The following is a 21,117-nucleotide window of genomic DNA, read 5'->3' as shown; positions in this document are numbered from 1 at the left end:
AAACAAATAGGTTTTCAAGCTATAATCACAAGAAGTACATAGTTCTTTATTGGGTCTTTTCAAGTGCCTAAAATCCAATCCCCAATTCAATTTCAAAGTATGAGAGCACTTGAGAATGACCGATTTTGCACACCTTAGGAGTTGAAAGTAAGTTTGTTTGAAGCAAGATAAATTTAAATAAACAAGTTTTCAAAGTTAAAAAATGGAACTATTGAGCTTGGAAAGGGACTTTTTTGTTTGTCTATGAAAGTTTGTAATATCTTGACTAAATACCTCAATGATATTCCCAAAATTTTCACGGTCAGATGCTAATCACATAGATAGGAAATTTGGATAGCTATGGACTGGTTGAATGGTCTTTGTTTTGATGCCTCTTCTTTTTCTTTTAGGCATTCATGTTTTTTCCTTGACCATTTCAATTGAAATCCGGTAGTTTAGAAAATAAGTGTGGAATTCGATATCTTTGTAACTAGGATTTTCAAATCTGGTATGTTGGTAAATGTCCATTTAAAGTATGACATGATAGAAGACATCAAATATCAGATATAATGATCAAATGAAAGTACTCCTATTATTCATGATACTTTAGTTATAACTAAAGAGAAAATTAGCTATATAACTCATAAATACCATAAAATATCTTCCACATACTTGAATCAGTATTAGAGAGAAAACTGTTTAATCCCAATACTTCTTTCCAAAAAGAAGAAGCCAAATTTGTTTCCTGGAAGAAAAGGCCGGCACAATGACAACCAATCTAGATGAATTAAAGGGATGAAATTTGGTAGTTTGGGAAATAAGTTTTGGAATTCGATATCTTGGTAAATAAGATTTTCAAATCTGGTATTTTGGTAAATGTCACTTTGAAGTGTGACATGATACAAGACATCAAACATCAGATATTGATACTTTAGTTATAACTAAAGAGAAAATTAGCTACATAACTCATAAATGTCATAAAATATCTTTCACATACTCTAATCAGTATTATAGAAAAAACTGTTCAATCCCAGTACTTCTTTCCAAAAAGAAAAGAAGAAGCCAAATTTGTTTAAAGGACAACCAGTCCAGATGAATTAAAGGGAAGACTGAAGTGAAGGCAATACAACCATAATCACCAGAGCAAAAGCAATCCGATCATAGTAAATCACAGTAAACCTGATCCTGTTTCTCCATTAGTTGCAACTTTCACTATCTAGTGTTTCATGCCAGTAAAATTATTTATAAGGAATAAAAGGTAAAATTCCAAGCCACTTGAATTCAGTGCTCCATTTAGTGTTGCTGATTAAGAATCCTATTCGTTTATAACAGCCAGAAAACATTTAAAAGAATGATTCCATTTTAAAACACTGAAGCAAGACGCATGTTCTTCTTTAATTTCTGTAAAAAATTCTGCTGTTTTCAGAGAAATTTACATGACAATAACTAGATTGAATATTGAATATGGCTAGCTGCAGTAAACATGGGCTATGCTTTCCTGATCAGAGAATGTTAACATGCTGCAGAATATGAACTAGAACTAATAATTGCTGTACCTTATTGTGAGCAGGCTGTAACTATGCTGCTCAAAGGGCTTCAAGACGAGTACTTGAAAGATCTGACTCCAATGCTCTCATCGACATGGTCAGATCTAAAGTACTCATCCTCCCAGCGGCCCTGTTGGTGCTATTTTTTCCTAAAAACTGAATCCCCGAGCTTGGGGTGTCTTTTTCTCTGTCACAGGACTTTGATAGTTGGCCCGAGTGAGGAGACGAGAGGGAGAGGGTAAGTTCGCTGTCGATGCCTTTTTCATTTACATCATTCTTCCCTTCCTCCTCAATCAAGTTGGAGCTTAGACTCAACTGCAAGTTCGGCAACCATGTCATCTCTTTCATCTTCTTCTTCTTCCTCTCCAGGCTATCGTTCTCTTCTTTTTCCAGCATACTTCCGAACATGGTTAGCGGCATATTCAGTGGTTGCCTTTGTATCTGCAAAAGAAATCGTCAAGTAACGATCATAAACAGTGTCAATCACCCTCTAGTAGATGCTTTTCTGTTCTTCTTTCAAGAAATCTCAAGTTGGGCGATTACTTTCCATGCGGGTGGAGATTACCTCAGGGCCAGGAGGGTGTGCTAACGGCGGTTGAAATCTGTCACTGGCAAGAATGGGGTCCGATGAGGGTACTTGGAAAACCTTTGCGTTAGTGGTATTACTCGAGCCAAAAGTGTGTGCTGTACTGTTCGTATTGGCAAATATAGATACCGGAATTTGGTGCGAGAAGGGCTGGGAGCTGCTACCGATCCAGTCGAAGTTTGCGGAAGGCATCTCCTTTGCTGGGTCCCCCAGTATTCCACAGGGGGGCCTGCGTGCAGTCTCTCCAAGTTGGTGATTGGGAAAGGGCCTATTCCCGGCAATGGCATCACGTACATCTAACAAGTGAGAACTGATCGGCTTTCCGTCCGGCTGAAAGAGCATCATGTCGTGAAAAAACCCTCTGGGCGGGTCTCTGCCTGCTTGAGGAGCCGGCTTGGAAACGTGCTGACTAAAAGCCCACTCTTCTCGTCTGGTATCAGTAATGGAGGAAGAAGAAACCGAATTTTAGATGAGAAGCATGGGGAAGATGAAGTTTTTAAGTTCCTTTTTGTGAGTCTTGTGATGAGATTTAGTTGGGCACCTTAAATTACCGGCTCTCATGTCGAATGGTTGTTGGGAGAATGGGCGTTGCAAAAGACTGCATAAGCGATCTTGCTCGTGAATATTCTTGCCTGGAAAAAGGCCGCCACTGTCCATTCGGAAGGGCTGATAGCCCCTGAGGTAGATGTCTGCAGCTCCATGCATCTGCCTCACTGCAAACGGAAAAATTAAGAGTGTAAGAACTTGTCTGTCGAGGGGGGCAAGAAGGCATTATAGAAGACTGCTTTAACGTACTTTCCTGTAAAAGAACTTAAATTTTGAGAAGCTGAGATTCAGGGAATGCCATTAACAATCTTGTTAGGTATTTTAACCAATCAGACTTTGATGGAATACAGGTCCTCAGAGAGGCTCTAGTCCTAATTAGAGAAGAGGGGGGGGGGAAAGAAAGGCGAAAAAAAAAATAGTTGCTCAAATCCATTTCTCCTTTTGTCTCAAATCGATCTGTATTATGAGTAAAAGTTTCCGGTATTAGCTTGTTTTTCTTATCGAATTCGTTCAGCTCGCAGAGGTCTACCCCATTAACGCCGATGAATGAAAGAAAAAAATATACAGAAGTATACCTTGTCCGGAATCGTCAAGCTTCTTGCTCCGATACATCTGATTCAGGAAATGCAGGATTAGTACAAAGTATCATAAAGCAGAAACATATTTAGAATTTGATCTCCTCCTCTCTTCCAGTTATACCTGTAAATGGCTCTTTACGTGAGCGATGCTAAGGCCCCTCACATTCATCAACTGGAGGACTAGCTTTGGAGTAGCTCCTGAAACCAAATAAATAAAAGGAAAGACGACGGTGATTAAATTAAAAGACCCTAATATGACCTCACTCCTCTCTACAAATGATTAAAAGATCTCACTTGCCCAAAGCAAGATCTTTCTCCCCAGGAAAGGAAAAGAGAAAAAGAGAAGAAAAACCATTTTATTTAGGAGGAGAAAAAAAAAAGTAGAAAAAAGGTACGAAAAAGGGGAATAGAGGAGAAGAAATATACAACAACTTACTGTCCTGCCCACCAAGCTTCTCGACTGCATGAACAAAGGAGTGGTGGAGATCTGGGGTCCATCGAAGGCGAGGCATTTTTGATCGAACATACTGTCTCACAGAGAGGGGTGTTTCCTGCTCTCGCTCCCCACCTTCATCGGTAGTGCTATTATTGCAGGAGCTCCCCGCGGCCCCAGCCTCCATCTCCGCCACATCGGTCACACTATCCTCCACTTCGTCGGTTCCCGCTTCCGTGTTCAGATCAAACGGTATCTGCCTCTTCTTTGGCGATCTCTTCTCCCTATGTGTGCAGCTCTCCGCGCTCCTGTCTTCCATCTGGTCTTCAGCCATGCTTGGGTGAGAGGGGGCTCTGCGGCTCTACACAGATAGTCTTCGGCAGCAGCGGCTGCTGCCGGAGAGAAGCAAGGAAGAGTCGTCAATCGAAATAAAGAAGAAGAGAATATCGATTAAAATATTGAGAAGGCCATGAACAAGTATTCCATGCATTGACGGGTTTTTGTAAACAAAAGGAGAAAAACAGAACAGAGATGGTCTGGTCTTATAGACAGGAGAGGCGGAGAAGAAATGGAGGCGAGGCCAGGATAAATAACCCTCTCTCTCTAATACTGGGAAATTATTACCGCTGACACTCGTTCTAATGACAGCGACGTCTTAAAGAGCGGAGGGGATATCTACTCAAATTCCTGCATGCGCCGTTGTTTTAGCCAGCCGACCTCCCTACCTGTTTTCTGAGTTAGTTATCGAATTAGCATCTTTTCACGGATTTGTCCTCGAAGCCTATGTGCATTTTGTAGCATTTCCTTATGTTTTCATTTTTATTTAAGGGCATAATCGTCAAAGGGACAACTGGTCGAGTTCCAATTTTCTTTAGAGGCCTGTGATTAGTGTATAAGAAATTAAAAATTATAGGCAGAAAAATTCCGGTATTAGAAATATGAGAAAATTTCATGCCAAAATATATTTTAGATAAAAAATTAAATATTTTATTAACAACAAAACTCACTGGAGTATTGCAGTATTAAGATATTTTGCATTGTTATCGAAATTGATGATCCAGCAAATCTTCGTGCAGTATTTAGACATTTTGTGCTGTCATCCAAATTGATGGTCCAGCAAATCTTCGTGCAGTATTAAGACGTTTTCGTGCTGTTATTAGAAATCAAGATCTTCATATTAAAGATCATGCATACGTCAAAGATGACTGTGTATATATTTTATTTTTAATTTAAATTATAAATCGATCAAACACAAAACCAAGAGTTTTTTTTTATTTTCTTATTTTTTTTTAGTTTATGTATATATTAATCGATTTTTAAATTTAAACTGACTTGAGAATTAATGGTTTTGACTTAAGCTGAGCCGTTTAAAAACAAAAACTCAAACTAAGCCGAGTCGAATAAAGAGCCGGTGGAAAGTGCTCTTCCTGGGACTGACAAGAAGCGAAATAGCTGGTAAAAAAGAGAGGGAAAGTGACGCTGGATGATGTCATTGTAAGCACAGATTTTCACGATGGGCCCGCAAGCTCGCTCTTTTCCCTCTTTGCCTGGTTTTGACCTTTTCATGGGCTACCCTCTCCGGTCCCACACGTTTCCCCTCGGATGTCCACCGTCCATTTTCAAGTGTCGATCCTCCAACTTATTGATCGATGATTAAGAGTAATCATTCTGTTACCTGTAAACCGCATCTAGAGGCTATGTGGAACGCTCTGGCTGTACACGCGACCTACATTCTGCACGTAAAAACGAAAAGATTCTTATTTCCTCGGCCGGGCCCACGTGTGGGAGAATGAATCGCACGCGCGCGTTTGCCGTTTTGCGGAGTCTTCTTAATTAGGAAGCAGAAACAGAATTGGAAATTTGGTAGGGAGGGATGCCGCCATGGCTCCTCCCAAAGAATTGAATACCTTTCTCGACGCGTCATCAGGAGCAGGTTATCATCTTCTCTCTCTCTCTCTCTCTCGTGAGGGAGGGAATCGGGAATTTGAGAAACTGGGAATGATGCAAGAAATTCTCCACATGCTGGAGGAGAGGCAGCAGTGGGAGGGGAAAAAGACGAGACCAGTCGTCGTCTTCTCTTTCTGCTGCCGCGGCTTTGAACAAAATCTCTTTTGCCTTTTCTGCTGCGGCAAGTGAAGATTATCGTCAAGGTCTGGACCCGTCGGTTATGCTTTTCGAGACCCGACGATTGGAGGCATTTAAGTTGTTTGGACTTTTTCGGGCTTCGGAGGTAGCAGTGGTACTGACACTCTTCTGCTGCCGCTTGCAGTGCCAGCGCTCTTGGACTCATTCGCCACACCACGTTGCTTTGCCAAACTCCATATTTACGCTCAGTTTCTTTGTTGGTTAAGAGTCCTATAGAGCCGAAATTAACTTAACCTCGAGGGTATCACCTGAGAGGCATATCAGATTGCCCACTATCGAATACGAACGGAAGATTTCGGATCCGCAGCCAGGTTCTGAAACTTGAAAGCGTCGTTCTCGAGGCAGGTCTTTCTTCTTTCTTCAGTTTCCTCACTGGCGACGATCCCAGGAAATGATTTTCAAGATCAAATTCATCAAAATAAGCTGCTGGCCAATATCATCGAATGCTTTTGGCACTGGGTTCCTCTACTCTTGTCCAATGGGAGGGAACGCAGGAAACACACAGCATCGAGTTTGGTCAACTAATAAGAACTAAGAAATCAATCTGTCGTAGGGAGGAACCGGATGTGAGTTACTTGATGGAACTTCAATCAGGTGAGGACATATGCTGAGATTTAATTAATTCCCATAAAGAGATCGATTGCAGAAGCGGAGATCCGGTAGGTTTTCTGTAGAACAAATTAATCTCCTGTTCAAACATGTGAAAAAGGAAAAGATTGATGATGACATAGTATACAGACTTTCTCTGTATACTCTCACTCATGACACGTTCAATTTTCTAGAATTTTTTACCACTTCTCTTAGGGCTGAAATCTGGATTGCTCCGGAATACGTGTTTTTTTTTAATATAAACAGAAGGCCGATTTCCTTGCTGCCGACATTTAATTTTTTTTATAATCTTGCGGAAGAAAGTTGAGCAATACATCGATGCCAAATTCAGGAATTAGACTTATTCTCATCCGTCGGAGGGAAGATGGGATCGATTATAAACGTACCCACCAGACTACTCCTTGCTTCAATCACCATCAGAAATCTTATGCCTGACTTACCGCTCTCTGGTCTTTAAAATAAATAATTCCTAGAACTGAACTCTTCTTTCTTAAGATATATTATCTGTAATTTACAACGAGTGAAGCAGATCATGTCCTAAAGGTGAACGATCACGAATTTTATCTCATATATCCACGTTTCAGAACACGCCCTTTTTGACTCGGGACTTGATGGTTCTTCTGGCTCGTCAAATATATTATCTGTGATCTTGGTAGCGACAGAGCTCATCAAATTAAGTTCTGGTTATTTTCCTGCAAACTGTTTGATTACCGCAGCAGCCTGCAGACTTGGAAGGTTATCAGAAGAATGGAGGAAAGGGGATTAGACGGCTGCGAGATGAATGCTCATCCCTCTAAACTTGTTCGGATAGAATGCTCACGGTAAAAGTAGGGTTCAGAAGAAGAAATAAACAATTCTCGCACCTTGCCCAGAAATTCCAATCCTCCCATCTCCTTTTTGAGTTTAGACTTCGAGAAGGTCATGTGATCGTGTGACTCCTTCAAGCCCCTTTTCTTTCTTTTCTCCCTTCTTTGACAGCTCGTCTTCGTGTGAACTTCTCTGTCTCCTCCATCCATCCGTGATACTCTTTAACGCTTGACTTTCTCTGATTACAAACATAAAACATATCTCAATCTCTCTGACTTCTCCATGCATTCAGATTCACAGACATTGAAACACAGATCCTTTTTTTTTTTCTTTAAGCTGCAACCCGTGTAAAATATACCTTTTCAACTCACTTTTGCACCCAATTTGTGACTTCATGTTAGGTATATATTCTCATCAACTTCATTTATTGTGAAACATGATGCTTCCATATACTTTTCATTCCTTTGATGCTCGAACTAACACCCATTTGAAGTAACCTTTACAGTTCAATGATAGTCTAGTTCTTTATTAGAGTTAGGAAAAATAAAGAATGAGATTTCAAGTAAATTATACAGTAGGCAAACTGGTTAGTGATCTCTAGGTCATTATAGTTTATTCAAACTCCATTTTTTCTTATTGTACTGGCTACAACCAGGCAAACTGGTTAGTGATCTTGGAAGACCAGGCAACCGGACTTTGACTGGGCGTGATGCCCTGTAAGATATCTCTAAGTTTAGTGTAACTGAAACGAGTTTACGGTTTCATATATTAATCTTATTCACAGAAGAGAAGAGCAAACGGTGACTAGATTTATGAAGTTTCAACTCTAAACATTCTTAAAACTTGACCAGGGTAGTAAACAGAAATAGGTTAGGATCCAGCTCCATGCAACTCCCAAAAAAAATGGCATCTGTGCTGAGAATCCAGATCCGGGAGTGAAGATCTCAAGATGATACCCACTATGATACAAGACTACCTGAATTTAATAATATGTTTTGCGGTTTTGGATTTGATTTATCGGATTCGGTTCCTCCTAGAACCTCCACCACTGTCAATTAATGGGGGTAAAAAAAAGGGACAAATCCCAGTTATCTCGGGTCTGGTCTCTCCGTATTTGGGTAAATAGAGTCCTGTTGAAACCCTTACATGAAGTGATCAGGTTTAAAATATAGAATGTTGAAGTCCAGCAAATTTTCCCTGTGCAAGCTCATCACTCTATGGATAAGAACGTTGGCCGTGAAAGTCTGAAGATCGGAAGGGATGGTTTGACGGCTTAGTGACAGTAAACTGAATTGAGTGAGAATCACCCAAGTGATAACTAAGGAATGTGGTAATAATTCCTCGAATAGAAGAGCTCAGTTATGGGTCAATTCAAGGATGTGTTTGTGCAATTCTTAATCAATTTCTTGCAAGCAGCCATGTTCAATTAGAAATTCAGGTATTTCCAACGGTGATACAGAAAAGAAGGTCAACAATGGTGAGTTGTAATAGTTTACTGACACTTGATTGTCTCTCTCTCTCTCTCTCATCGAGGTTAAGGATCAAACACAAGGGAAAATTGGGTTTCTAAACAAAGTAAACAAAATTTTGGAGACTTGCAGAGGAAAAAGAAGTATTAAAAGGCCAGGAACTGTCTGTGATGAGATTTTACTAGCTTGCCTGTCTCTGTTAAACTTTTCAAATTTAATTTTGAAATCGATCTTTGAAGTCTCAGAAGGTTTGGAGACAGCCTAGAGCCACAACTCAGAATTGTATTTATCCAGCAAATGGCTCTACAGGAATTCAGCTCAGAGAAGTAGACAAATTGCAGACCAGAAATATACATATATATGTCTGTAGTATCTTAATACTTCTTTTTCCTTCAGTCTTCAAGTTGCATATACACTTGCAATGACAAATGCACTTGTCAATATATAATTACTTTATGATTCAACTATGAACCCTAGTCCTCTCTACAACCATTGAATAGAATAAGAAATTTTATCATTGTGTTACATGCATCTGGTAATTGTTCACTGCGGGTGTTCACTATGGATGAAATCACAAGTAAATAATTCTCTTGTTTGATCAAAATAATATTTTTTGTGTTTGTGTCGGTTTTAAGAGATGGAAATTTTTTTTACCCTGAGGCAGTGTTTGGAACACAGAAAGTGGAGAGAAAAGAAAGAGAAGAGAAGAGGAAGAGAAGAGGAAGAGAAAAAGAAAAGAAAATAAATAAAAGCGGTTTTTTTTTTCTTGTTTGGATGCCCATGGAAAATGAGAGAGAAAATGGAAGAGAAATATAGTTTATCTTGTTTGGATACAAGCGGAGAAGGGAAATAAAATAAAATTAGTAATATTTTAAAATTTTGATGATTAAAAATTTCTCGCAAGTTTTTGTTTATTTTCTTTTCTTTCAAAATTCCATCTTTTTGTGAAAGAAAATTTATTAACTAAGAGAGAAAGTGATTTTCTTTTCTCTTAGTGATTATCTACCACCAAACAGTAGAAAATAACTTTTTTCTCCATTTTTCTTTTCTGGAGCCAACAGAAAAGAAAAAAAAAAGAAAATGAGAGGGAGAAAATTTATTAATTAAGTTTATTTTATTTTCTCTTTATAATTCTATATGACCAAACATTAGAAAATAACTTTTTCTCCCCCTTTCTTTTCGGGAACCCACAAAAAATAAATGAAAATAAAATAAAATAAAAGGAGAGTTATTTTTCGTTGTTCAACAACAGGGAATCATTGAGAGAAAAGAGTCACTTTATCTCTGAATTAATAAATTTTCTTTCATAAAATGATGGAATTTGGGGAGAAAAGAAAAGAAATAGATACTTGAGAGATAATTTTAATCCTCAATATTTTAAAAGTACGAATTTTGTTTTCTTTTCCATTTTTTGCGTATATCCAAACAAGAGAAATTATATTTTCTTCCAATTTCTCTCTCATTTTTCATGAGCATCCAGACAAGAGAAAAGAAACCTCTGTTTTTTTCTGTGTCTCTTTCTCTTCTCTCCAATTTCTTGTTCCAAACACAACCTAAGTGTCACACAGAAAGTTAAAATATAAAGATAGGGTTTATTATAGACTCGTATTGAAGCCAGAAAAACAAACCAATAAAATCCATTCATGAACAAAAAAGGTAGGCAAGTCAATGCTCAACGGATTCCGCAGGGTTTATTGTAGACTCATATTGAATCCAGTATTCGTATATTCTTCCTCCCATGCATTAAAGAGTGAATGAGAATGATTTCACGACAACAACCTCTTCGTTATCTATCCGTTCATGGCCCCATGAAATGTTGTTTTAGAACTGCTGATGCGCACCGAGATTTTTATTCCTTCTCGCCAGATGGCTCTGCAAGTCTGTTTTATAATTTAATTTTTGTTCTTAATGTCTACCTTAGTAGACTTTGATGAGAGTGATGCTCCGTCGCATTAAAACCCAGCTGAAGAAATGTCACAGTTTCTTCTTGTACTACCCTTTTGTGCTCTTGCACTTGTCTGCATTTCTCTATCGATTAAACTTTTGGAAAACAGGAGGGATTCCTGTTCCGAAGTAAACTGGCAATGGAATTCTTTTCGGAAAAGAAAACCGATTTGTGTCTGCCGTTTGTATCGTTTTTCTATTTATCGATTTGTTTCTTTTAGTTTCAGTGGGTAAGTAGGGTCTGGAGGTACTGTTTTCAGGGATGGAGATGAAAATTTTATCACGGAAAATAGATAAACTAAGACCACCCATTACTGCTATTATTAATGGATGGACTGTAAGAGAGTGGGAAAAAAGGAGACAACTCTTGCCTTATCTGCGAAGGATCGGAAGATAAGGAAAGAGAAAGGGGGAAAGAAAAGAAGGATGACATTCAGCTGAGTGGTGAAAGAAACTTGTCTGCATTTCTTATTCCATCAAGTTGTCCCTTTCCTTGTAATCCAAGGATTTACTTTCCAAAGGGTGGATGGGAAAGACGGAAGATGGATATTACATGGAATGTGAGTGTATGTCTTCTCTTGCAGAGGATCCCATATAAGAATTCATCGGGAGGAGAAAAGGTCAAAGAGAGCAGAGTTTAAAAAGATTAGATGGCAGGCTAGAAGACACTTCGGTGTCTGTGAGTGTGTTATGTACAGTGAAGCAGGCAGAGACCCTCGCCCTGCATTTAGATTCCGAGATCAAAGAGGACAAATATTCGAAGGAGTAAACAATGGAGAAACTACAAGGGAGAGAAAGGAAATCGGGTCTCGTGCGTAAGAAAATGTGGAATCCTTCCCTCTTTAATTGCCCAAGACATGCTTAGAATAATCTCTGTAATTTGTCCTGTCATCTGCTTGGGAGTTGACATTCGAATATCTTATTCCGATTGCCATGTCGAAGAATCTCGCGAGGAATTGGGTCTCTATTTTAATTTCTCCGTGGATGGGGACGTCCCTTCTTATTGTATTCAGGATCGCAGATCGTAGTCGCTAGAAGTAGATGGATAGAGAGGAAAATTCTCGGGATTTTAAAAGTATTTTTGTGAATGATATGATATTCCGCTGGAAAATTGAAACGCTAATACGTACAAACAAGAAAATTATTAAATAGAAAATTTCTTTTCAGTTATTCCCGTCCCGAGATGTTGTGATAGGATCCAGCTTCCGATCACAGTTCATGATAGATCCACACGACGGATGGGTTCATCTTATTCACAGTTCATGATAGATACACACGACGGAAAAAAATATTTTACGAGCTACAGGAAACGATAACAGAACCCACCCATAGCCACACTATTGATCAATGGACCCAGCTTCGGGGTGACAGAAATAGGAAGGTAAAATGAGCTAAAGCTTCATACAGTGCAACGAAGACGACGACATGAAACGAAGAAAAGGAAGAGACCCAACATGTACCCAGTGATTTTTAAAATTTTACAGACGGAAGAGAACGCGTGGAGAGAAGAAGAATCAAGTGATGCCACTGTTCTATCTCTCTTCTGGGCCTTATTTGTTTAAAATGGAATAAACTAGTAAATAAGGTGCAAGAAGACGAGAGGAGAGATTCCATGGTTGAAGCTTGTTGGCAAAAGAGTCGCCGCGAACGTAGGCATTTGATGCGACCAACACAGAACACATTTCCACATGCCAACGTTTTCCGGGCTCTCCTGCATCAGTCTCTCTCTCTCTCTCTCTCTCTCTCTCTCTCTGGCTTCATCTGTCCATCCATCAGTCTGGGACTGTCCCTGCGCTTATCTCCTCGTGTGATGGAACAGGGAAATAATTAATCTCTTCACGAGTTCGAGAAATTCTTCAAGTGTTTATATGCATAAGTCGACAAAAATTCTCGTAATTAATGCAATTCAGCGAATGCGTCATTCTAGTAACAGACACAGCAAGACTTTCCCCAGATTTCACCAGTCTCGGGAAAAACTTCACTGTTTAGGCATCCAATGGGTAAAACCTCACTTAGCTCAGGTGTAATGGGTTAGTCGAAGCAGAAAAAAGAAAAAAGAAGATAAAAATAAGAAAGTGAAGTCCAGAGTGGCTAAAATTTCAAGGTGTAGATAGATTGAATCTAAATACTTTTCTTAAACTCTTAATCTTGGGCATTAAATAACTCAACTTCAAGAGAATTTTAACTGAACTCCCAACTCTCAGTCTCCATTATGCAAAAATAAACTGTACCTAAACTAAGAAACTGACTTAACTCATGACTTCTATTAGCCTCTCTTAAACCAAGTTTTTTAATTAGACTAAGATACATATCTACTAATTAAACTGGCAATTTTTGCTTAGTTAATGACACTATTTACCTCCCTTAAACCAAACTTGTTAACAAAACTTTTCTAGTAAGGCTTGCTCGAAGTCATCTCCTTCCAGATTGGAGCCAGCAAATTCTACATCTTGTTTGGATGCTTCTCGCTCGAAGTCATCTCCTTCCAGATTGGAACCAGCAAATTCTACATCTTGTTTGGATGCTTCTCGTCCTGCTTTTTTTGTGCATCTACCGTCTCCCTACAACATCAATTGACTAGGCAACACCATCCACTGTCAACTCTATCTTCCTCTCCTAGAGTTTCTGCTCATGTATGTGCAAAAAACTTAAACTCAATCTAGGCCTAGAGGCTCCTTGTCAATCTCCAAGCATTGATGATCTTACTAACACTTCAGATCCAACGAGTCTTTGCAATAGCCTCGTTGAAATCCTCTTTTTTTTTTTTTTTCTTATTATTGCTAACCTGTCAACTAGTGGACTACCCAATTGACTAACTCGAGTTGACTCAACTTTCTGGTATTTGATCTCAAGTCGACTCTAGATCATCTACTACATGCAAATTTGCAAAAAATTCTCCCAATCATCCTATTTTGATATCAAATGTTGGACAAAACCTTATATAGGCTATGGTGCAGCAGCAAAAGAAAGAAGAACTAAAGGAAACAGTTGGTTTTTCCTTTATGGTTGGTAGACGTAGACCTGTAGAAGACATCAAAAGCAACTGGTAGAGCGATGGATCGCACTTTTGATTTCTTGGAAGGGGTTTTAGCCTTGTATCGATGATTGGTGCCAATGCACGCAAGCATCTAGGTGGAGATTATTCTTTTCATATGAATAAAAGACTGAAATAAATAATGCTTTCTCCGCTAAAGAGATCGATTCAGTACTGATACTTGTCCGGAATCTCCATTCAAAAGAAGAACTTCCAAAGGAATATAAGAGGAAGGGGAAACAGCTGAGGATGATCCAAACCGATAACTAGGCTGTAGGATTTTACTTCCTTTGGGACATGGAATAGCCAAGAGACGTGGTCCAAGCCGCATCTTCCAAACCTGTTCAAACCCAAACATCAAGTCAGATGAAGAAACAAAAAGCAATATTATCATGGACTAGTTCATGCTCGCTTCTGATAATATTATCAAGAAAATGTCATGTGTTATCTGACAAAATGGACATTTGGTCACCTGCCAATTTGATGTGATTCGGTCAACTGAATTAATAAACTATTGACTGGAATTCTTTTATCTAGGATCTTGATCAGTTGACACATTAGATGTGATGCTTCAACTGAAACTTGTAAGTTATTGTGCTCGTAAGTCTACCTAATACTAACGTATGACAACACATCAGACAATATTTCCGTTCAAGATGCTGGGTATCACAATCCAATGAGTCTAGGTAAGAATCCGACTATATTTTCTCCTTACTATCACTTAAAAAAACTGCTGATTACATAAATGACGAAAGAACAAAAACCAGTATTGACATTCCAAAGTAAAGAGAACACCTCAACTATTCCCTTTCGGGGAGCATGAATTGCAAGGCAAAGGCAATAATCACTCTTTGACAGCTCATAGTAGGCTGAATTTGATGATGAAGCACCGTCTTTCCCTACTAGCATCTCCATGAAGAGGCAAGATGCATCTCGGTACCCCTAAAAAAACCAACGGCAACTCATTTAATGATCTCGTAGTATACAGGACAAGTCAACTTTGTGGGGGCTCCCACAAGCCTCAGCACAAGGCACATAAAAGTATCATAGTTTTGCAACTCGGTATCTGGTCCCACATCAAGATTCTCAAATCGGACCTGAGTTACTTCACATGCAACTCTAGACCTGACTCAGTATCCAAAAACAAGACTTGGCCAGTCATACAACAACCCAACTATAATAGCCTGTGTTTGATTGAGTTAGACCAAGTAATATTGACTATTGGGGGGTCCTACCAAACCACATCACCTACCTGAAAATCCAATCCAAGTCAGGTGAGCAGAACAATGAAAAAGTATCACTTTATTCCTATTAATTAAGAGTGACAGTAGAAGAACCTTCCATAGTCGCACAACAACAAGTGCTTGTGTGTCTAAGAGAAGTATCCGACCAAGTGAATCTGTTATGGCAGCCAATGAACCACTTGGTGATAGGGTAAGTTTTTCTCCCCTTCGGAGTTGATCCTTCAAACATGTTAAAGGAGACGCTGCCAGAAATTACACCAATAGGATCTAGTCATAAATTTGCCGGATGAAACATAAGTTCATGCAAAAGACGCAGGAAAGAAATTATAGCACCATATAAAATTTATACATGCATACCACAGGCACGTTAGATCAGATCTGAGGATGCTCATTCAATATACCAGTGCATACTCTTTTAGTTTGTAAAAGCAGTTATCTTACCTTTTGCAAATGATTGAGGTGAAGCTTCGGGTTTTACTGGTGAGGATTGCTCCCTCCGCCAGATCATTTTGGAGAAAGATGCTATAGTTGAAAAGGTGACTGGAACAACTTTGGACAAAAGAGCTCCAATTAAAGACTGACTTCTGTCTTCTGAAAGCCTGTGGAGTAACATGAAATTTCAAGTAAACATAGAATTTCGTCCAGTGCAGCATTTGGCAACAATCACTGAAGAATATTAGGCATAAAAAAGAAAAGTGAAAACTTAGAAGAGGTTCAGATATAGTCTAATGCTGCGCTTATAAAACTTAACCTGAAGGCTGAAATCACTGCATCTGCTCCAACAGCAACTGCACAATAGTACCGCTGTCTTGACTGTCCAACAACAAAAGCAGCTGAATTCAAATACCAGAAAACCTTCAGAAATCTTCCATAATAGTTACTGAATCAGTAGCAATAAGTACCTGCAGGTTCCAGTTAGAAGGAAAACGTCCCAAGAAAATTTCAAAACAAAGAAAACTAAAAAGTAATCAACTAGTCGATGACAAATATACTGATAGCAAATTGTAAAAATACTAGAAAGAGAAAATTCTCATTAGTGATTGAACTTGAGAATGACAAGTCTTAAAACTTTATCAAGATTGAACAAATGGCATAAATGGATAAACTAAAAGGGGGCAAGTTGAAAACCAGATTAAAAGCAAATAGTTGCCTCATGAAGTTACAACAATTAGTTTGTCAAACTTTCTATGATGAAACCAACCAGATGTTGAAATCCAGCAAATACTTCAACTGCAATGAAGTACAGTCAGCATACACTCCACAGTGACATTATGGTTCAAAATAAAGTGAAAAATAAAGAAACAACGTCCACAGGGCAAGAAGTAAGAGGTCCAAATCCACAAACGTGTACAAACAAGTATATGGTTCACAAATATAAGCAAATTTGACATCCCCAGCTAGATATTGAATAATGTTTCTTTTTTTTCAAGTATACAATATGTATGTGTCAGTACAATGGATATTGATCAGATACCAAAAATCAACTGCCCCATCAGATTTTATGTCTCAACAGAAAAAACTTGAATGTTCTGTGATCCATCCGGTTGGTGAGACTGGATCAGTCGGGCCAATATATTTCATTTTTAGCTGAAACTACTGATTGTGCAAGGAACTAACTCTGGTTTGTGTTAGGTATCAAAGAAATGTTGACAGGGTTTGATCTGAAATCTAAATATTTCAACCATTTAACATTTCAGGAAAAAGCCATTTTAGATATCTTTCCCTGGAAACTTTTCCAAAATTTAAATGTATTTGATCTTCATTTCAGCCCAAAATTGATACCCTACCAAGATGTTCACTGATAAAGACAAGAATCCTAATGAAGGATTTGAACTTAAGTAAGCTACTGCATTACCGTCATTCTAGCAAAGAAAAGAAAATCTTTAAGAAACATATAAACAACTTTTTTTTTAAAACACCAAAGACATAAATAAATAGAACAAGCAAAAAGAAAAAGGATAGGCAGGATCTCACTCAGAACTCTACCTGCCTATTGTGATAATTCCACCTTGAAACAAACTACAAATTCGTTTTTATTCAGAATTTTCCTTGTATTTGTGTTTCTTTTTTTAAAATTTTTTTTGTTGATTTTCATGTTTCTCTCTTCTTCTTTTTTGGTTGCTCGTATATTCTTTCTTTTCCCTCCGGAGCTTCTTTCTTGATAAAATTTTCATCTTCAGACCAAAAACTAAAGAAAAAAGAATTCACCTTGGTCAGGTCATGGTTAACAACGCTCCATAGTCACTGGGTAATGTCCTTCAATTGAAAATCAATGACATTTAATTGACACTTGAAATTATATTAAGACCACAGAGAAAATGTTGTTTTAGGTCACAATTCATCGTTGGTGCAATATAACGCTGGATAATGAGCACATGCTCACCTTCCACTTCCATCATCCAAGCTTAGACTAATGCAAATTAAGCTTCACTTAGAAGCAAATACTCAGTCCTCACAAGTCATAACTATAATCCCATCTTAATGTGCCAAGAGTCAAGAAGAACAGAATGTGGATGGTCTAATAAAAGTTAAAGGTCTGATTTTCAATCAAAGAAGGAAAAATATTTCTTATTTTTTACAAGCAACAAGGAAGATTTTCGTTTTTGGAATACTGGACATACCCATGCACCATGATATCACATAAACCCATGATCTTGAACCTGAGACATCACATTAAGGAACCCTTTCATTTGGTCATTGAGCTAAAAGCTAAATAGAACAAGATGTACCGTAAAATACAACTGGATAGGGGTTGTCAACTTAATGAGAACTTTTGAACCGGGCTATCCACATTGAGTTTCAAAGGCCATGAATGGCAACTTCACAGTACAATTGTATATGGATTCTGTTGACTCATTCATGTAAAATGACAAGCAATTAATTTCTAGGAGATTGTCTTTTAGGGATCATCTTGAAGCATTCCCAATATGTTAAATATAACATGCAAATCACAATTGAATAGATAAAATAAAGAATGGAATGAATTAGGACAGAATCAATTTCAGCATCATTTTTTGGAGTTCGGCCTACCAGGCTATTGACTCTCATGAGATAGATAACTGATCTCAACTCTCAATATTTCACTTACACCCACAAACCAAATTCTGTAACCATAGTATAGCGTGCTTAAACACATGCATCAGGTAAAGTAAGATAACTGATCTGTGTAGATCTATGATGACTTTGTCAGAGGAAGAAAATGTGTATTTTACTGGATATATAAAAGGGGTCAACAGGAATCAGAAAAACCAAATTTATTGAGGGAAGCAATTTAACCTGAAGCTCCATAAGGGGTGGAGGCACTATCCCAGCTATGGCTGCATCGACACATGTTCCATATTTGTTAATATTCCAGACTTGATAGGGCAATTTTCCATGGGAATTTCCGATGTCATCAAGTTCTTTCTTAGGAGATTTTTGTCCCCAGCTACGAGAATGTGATTCTTGTAACCACCTCTGAAGCAAGCTCTGCACCTCAAAGGGGCATACATGTCAGCCACATAAGCTCCTTGAATTTTGAAAGTCAAAAGACAATATACCCAATATTAAAATAATTAAAAGTTAGTCACCAACCTATGAATACTCTTGGAACATTACAAAAGAACAATTTATTTATGCAAGTCCCACATCCAAAGCATGCCCAGAAAAAAATATAATAAAATAAAAAATAAAGGTCCCAAGTATGCATGGATTACTATGTTTCTTTAAAGTTTGCTATTTTCTGAATCAAAGATGGAAATATTTGTATTTTCCAGTTAGTGGTCCATCACTACAAGCAAGGAGAAACAAACCTGTACATCTGATCCATCAATTCGAGCAATTACACCAGGCAACACAATGCAGATTTCTTCTGAAGATGTATCCTGTGCAGGATCAATTTTCATCCCTCGAGCTCTTAGCCTTAGTATATGTCCGGGATGAATAAACTGCAGAAACACAAGACCCTCAAATAAACGTGGTGATAATCATGTTTACTGAAAATGAACCATACAGCTAAATTACAAAAAAAAGGTGCATAATTAATAAGGTGTTAAGAGTAATAGATTTAATTGATAATTACTATTTAGAATATGTTTCAGACTGAATCGGCATGGCTCATTCTTTAGGTAAACCATCATAGAAATTTTCTGACAAAATTTTTTTTACAGAATTTTCAAATAAAACTCAGACTTATTCTTCATAGAAATTATTTGTAGATTTAATCTTCAAGCTCAAACTTCTTTTTAGATTTCTACACACAATTCCCAATTCACATCAAGATGCATGTTCATTATATTGATATAAGCTTTTAATAGATAAGATGCTATAACGTTCTTATTCATCAATAAAAAAATTATTCTTTTTTTGCATCAAGTTTCTCTTTTCCTTCTGAGAATGTGAGAGGGTTTCTATAAGGTTGCCTTTCCATTTCTACTCATTCTATATGTTCTGAAATTTGAATGAACTGGCTTTTATACCAGGCATATATGCAAAAGTATATTATTGAGCCTTATCTTAAAAATTGGGAACATCAATTTTTACCGACTTGAAGTTGGATTTGTTTCAGCCATCCTAGTCAAATATTCAGAAAATAGAAGATAGGATTTCTCTTGGCAACACTATACAGGCTTGCCGCTTGCCTAAAGCACCATGACCTTTCACCTAAGATACAAATGCGATTCAGTCAAAATTTATGTTCAATGTAAAGAATTCTGTTAAGGAATTTATAACCCAGTCTCGATGAAAAATTTCCTCATGCACTATGCATATGGCTGGAGCCAAAGTCATTCTAGAAACGACATATTCTTTCATAGATGGCACAAAAGCAGTAAAACCTGTTGAAGATTGGTCAATATAACCGCTACACAACGCAATAACGGTGATTGTTAAATTGGGTCCAAGGCCTTATCCCAAAATGACTAGCCACTTAGGAAACCTTTTTCCCAGCTAATAAATACAAGATTTTTATACTCACTAATGTATCTGGGACTATCCTTTAACATTCCCCTTACGTGTAGGCACGTGGATAATTTGGGTAGAGGCCCTCACATGGTGGCACGTGGATAATTTGGGTAGAGGCCCTCACATGGTGGCACGTGGATAATTTGGGTGGATGCCCACATATGAGAACCTTGATACCATGTTAAATTGGGTCCAAAGCGTAAAATGACTAGCCACTTAGGATACCTCTTCTGCCAACTAATAAATGCAAAATCTTTATACTCACTAACGTATGTGGATTATCTTTTAACAGTGATCATGAATAGTTCTAAATTTTCAATATCTAAGATATTTTTTTGTTCAGCATCAGAACAGCGAACTCCTCCATTAAAACGCTGATAAGCAGTGAAAGGAACAAGCTTTCAGAACGCAAGTTAACATTAATGAAATCAAATCCACTAGTCGACAGGATTAACAACTAGAAAAGCTAAGAAATTCAACTCGATACTTTATGAGCAGAAGTGAGTGCTCAAAAGAATTACTCAAGGACATCACAAAATGGAGCACCTGTTTGTGGATCAGATCAGTTTCCGAGTAGATGAGGAGATAGCCGCTTGAGGTACCGAGAGCTAAGACGCGAAAATCTTCAAAAACGAGCCATTCGATGGCGGAGATGTGACCTTCGACAGAAGAAAGTGATGGTCTGATCTTGATGGGGTTGGATGAATAATCCCAGCGGAGAATGAGGACAAGAGAACGATTAGCGAGGGCGACTGAATGAGCTTCGAGAGCGGACAAAAGGAAGGGATCGTCGGAGAGCCAGCCTTCCTTGCCGGCTCCCAGGTCAGACAATTCTTCGCATGCAATGCATCCCAGCTCTCTCAGATGCGTCCGCGGCGGCATTTTCCTCGCGGCGCCTTCACCCCAAGGCGTAGAGGGCGAAGAATTGAGAACCAAGACCGGGGAGGGGGAAGAGATGCGTCATCGCACGGCGAACGCGAGAACAGAATGAAATGAAGTTCTGCTCTGAAAAGTGAAACCTGTAAAAGTCCTCCAAAAATCGTGAAGTTTGAGCCCACCTCAATGTGACATTAATACATATCATGTTTTAATTACAGCTTTAGGATTTAAATATAATTGAAGAATACGACATCACATTTATCAAAATTTGATGGAATAATTAGAAATGAATTTTTATATTTAATATACAATTAAGGTGATAAAGTAATAGTTACAAATGATTTATTATATATTTAAAAATAATTAAAATTTTAGA

At 38.2% G+C, this 21,117-nt stretch overlaps 2 protein-coding genes across 2 annotated transcripts; both read right to left on the bottom strand.

The window, feature by feature from the left end:
• Positions 1-1,565: 1,565 nt before the first annotated feature.
• Positions 1,566-4,003, bottom strand: LOC137963488 (uncharacterized). The gene is made up of 6 exons (XM_068810604.1): positions 3,673-4,003; positions 3,358-3,434; positions 3,234-3,270; positions 2,654-2,825; positions 2,092-2,542; positions 1,566-1,967 (listed from the first exon to the last, which is right to left on the bottom strand). The coding sequence occupies exons 1-6, from the start codon at positions 4,001-4,003 to the stop codon at positions 1,566-1,568; spliced, it is 1,470 nt and encodes a 489-aa protein (XP_068666705.1).
• Positions 4,004-12,893: 8,890 nt separating this feature from the next.
• LOC137962933 (uncharacterized) lies at positions 12,894-20,960 on the bottom strand. Its single transcript, XM_068810071.1, has 8 exons — positions 20,409-20,960; positions 18,713-18,847; positions 18,198-18,389; positions 15,673-15,734; positions 15,363-15,520; positions 15,015-15,163; positions 14,473-14,619; positions 12,894-14,017 (listed from the first exon to the last, which is right to left on the bottom strand). Exons 1-8 carry the CDS (start codon positions 20,742-20,744, stop codon positions 13,832-13,834), a joined length of 1,365 nt encoding a protein of 454 aa, XP_068666172.1. The 5' UTR covers positions 20,745-20,960; the 3' UTR covers positions 12,894-13,831.
• Positions 20,961-21,117: the final 157 nt, after the last annotated feature.

This window comes from Aristolochia californica, unplaced genomic scaffold, assembly GCF_029961685.1.
Source record: "Aristolochia californica isolate CCGP_79_NKW_82.1479 unplaced genomic scaffold, dmAriCali1.0.hap1 SCAF_4, whole genome shotgun sequence".
In the NCBI taxonomy this organism is placed as follows: domain Eukaryota; kingdom Viridiplantae; phylum Streptophyta; class Magnoliopsida; order Piperales; family Aristolochiaceae; genus Aristolochia; species Aristolochia californica.
Note: the sequence above shows the minus strand (reverse complement) of the source record. Positions and strands in the feature narration are given on the sequence as shown.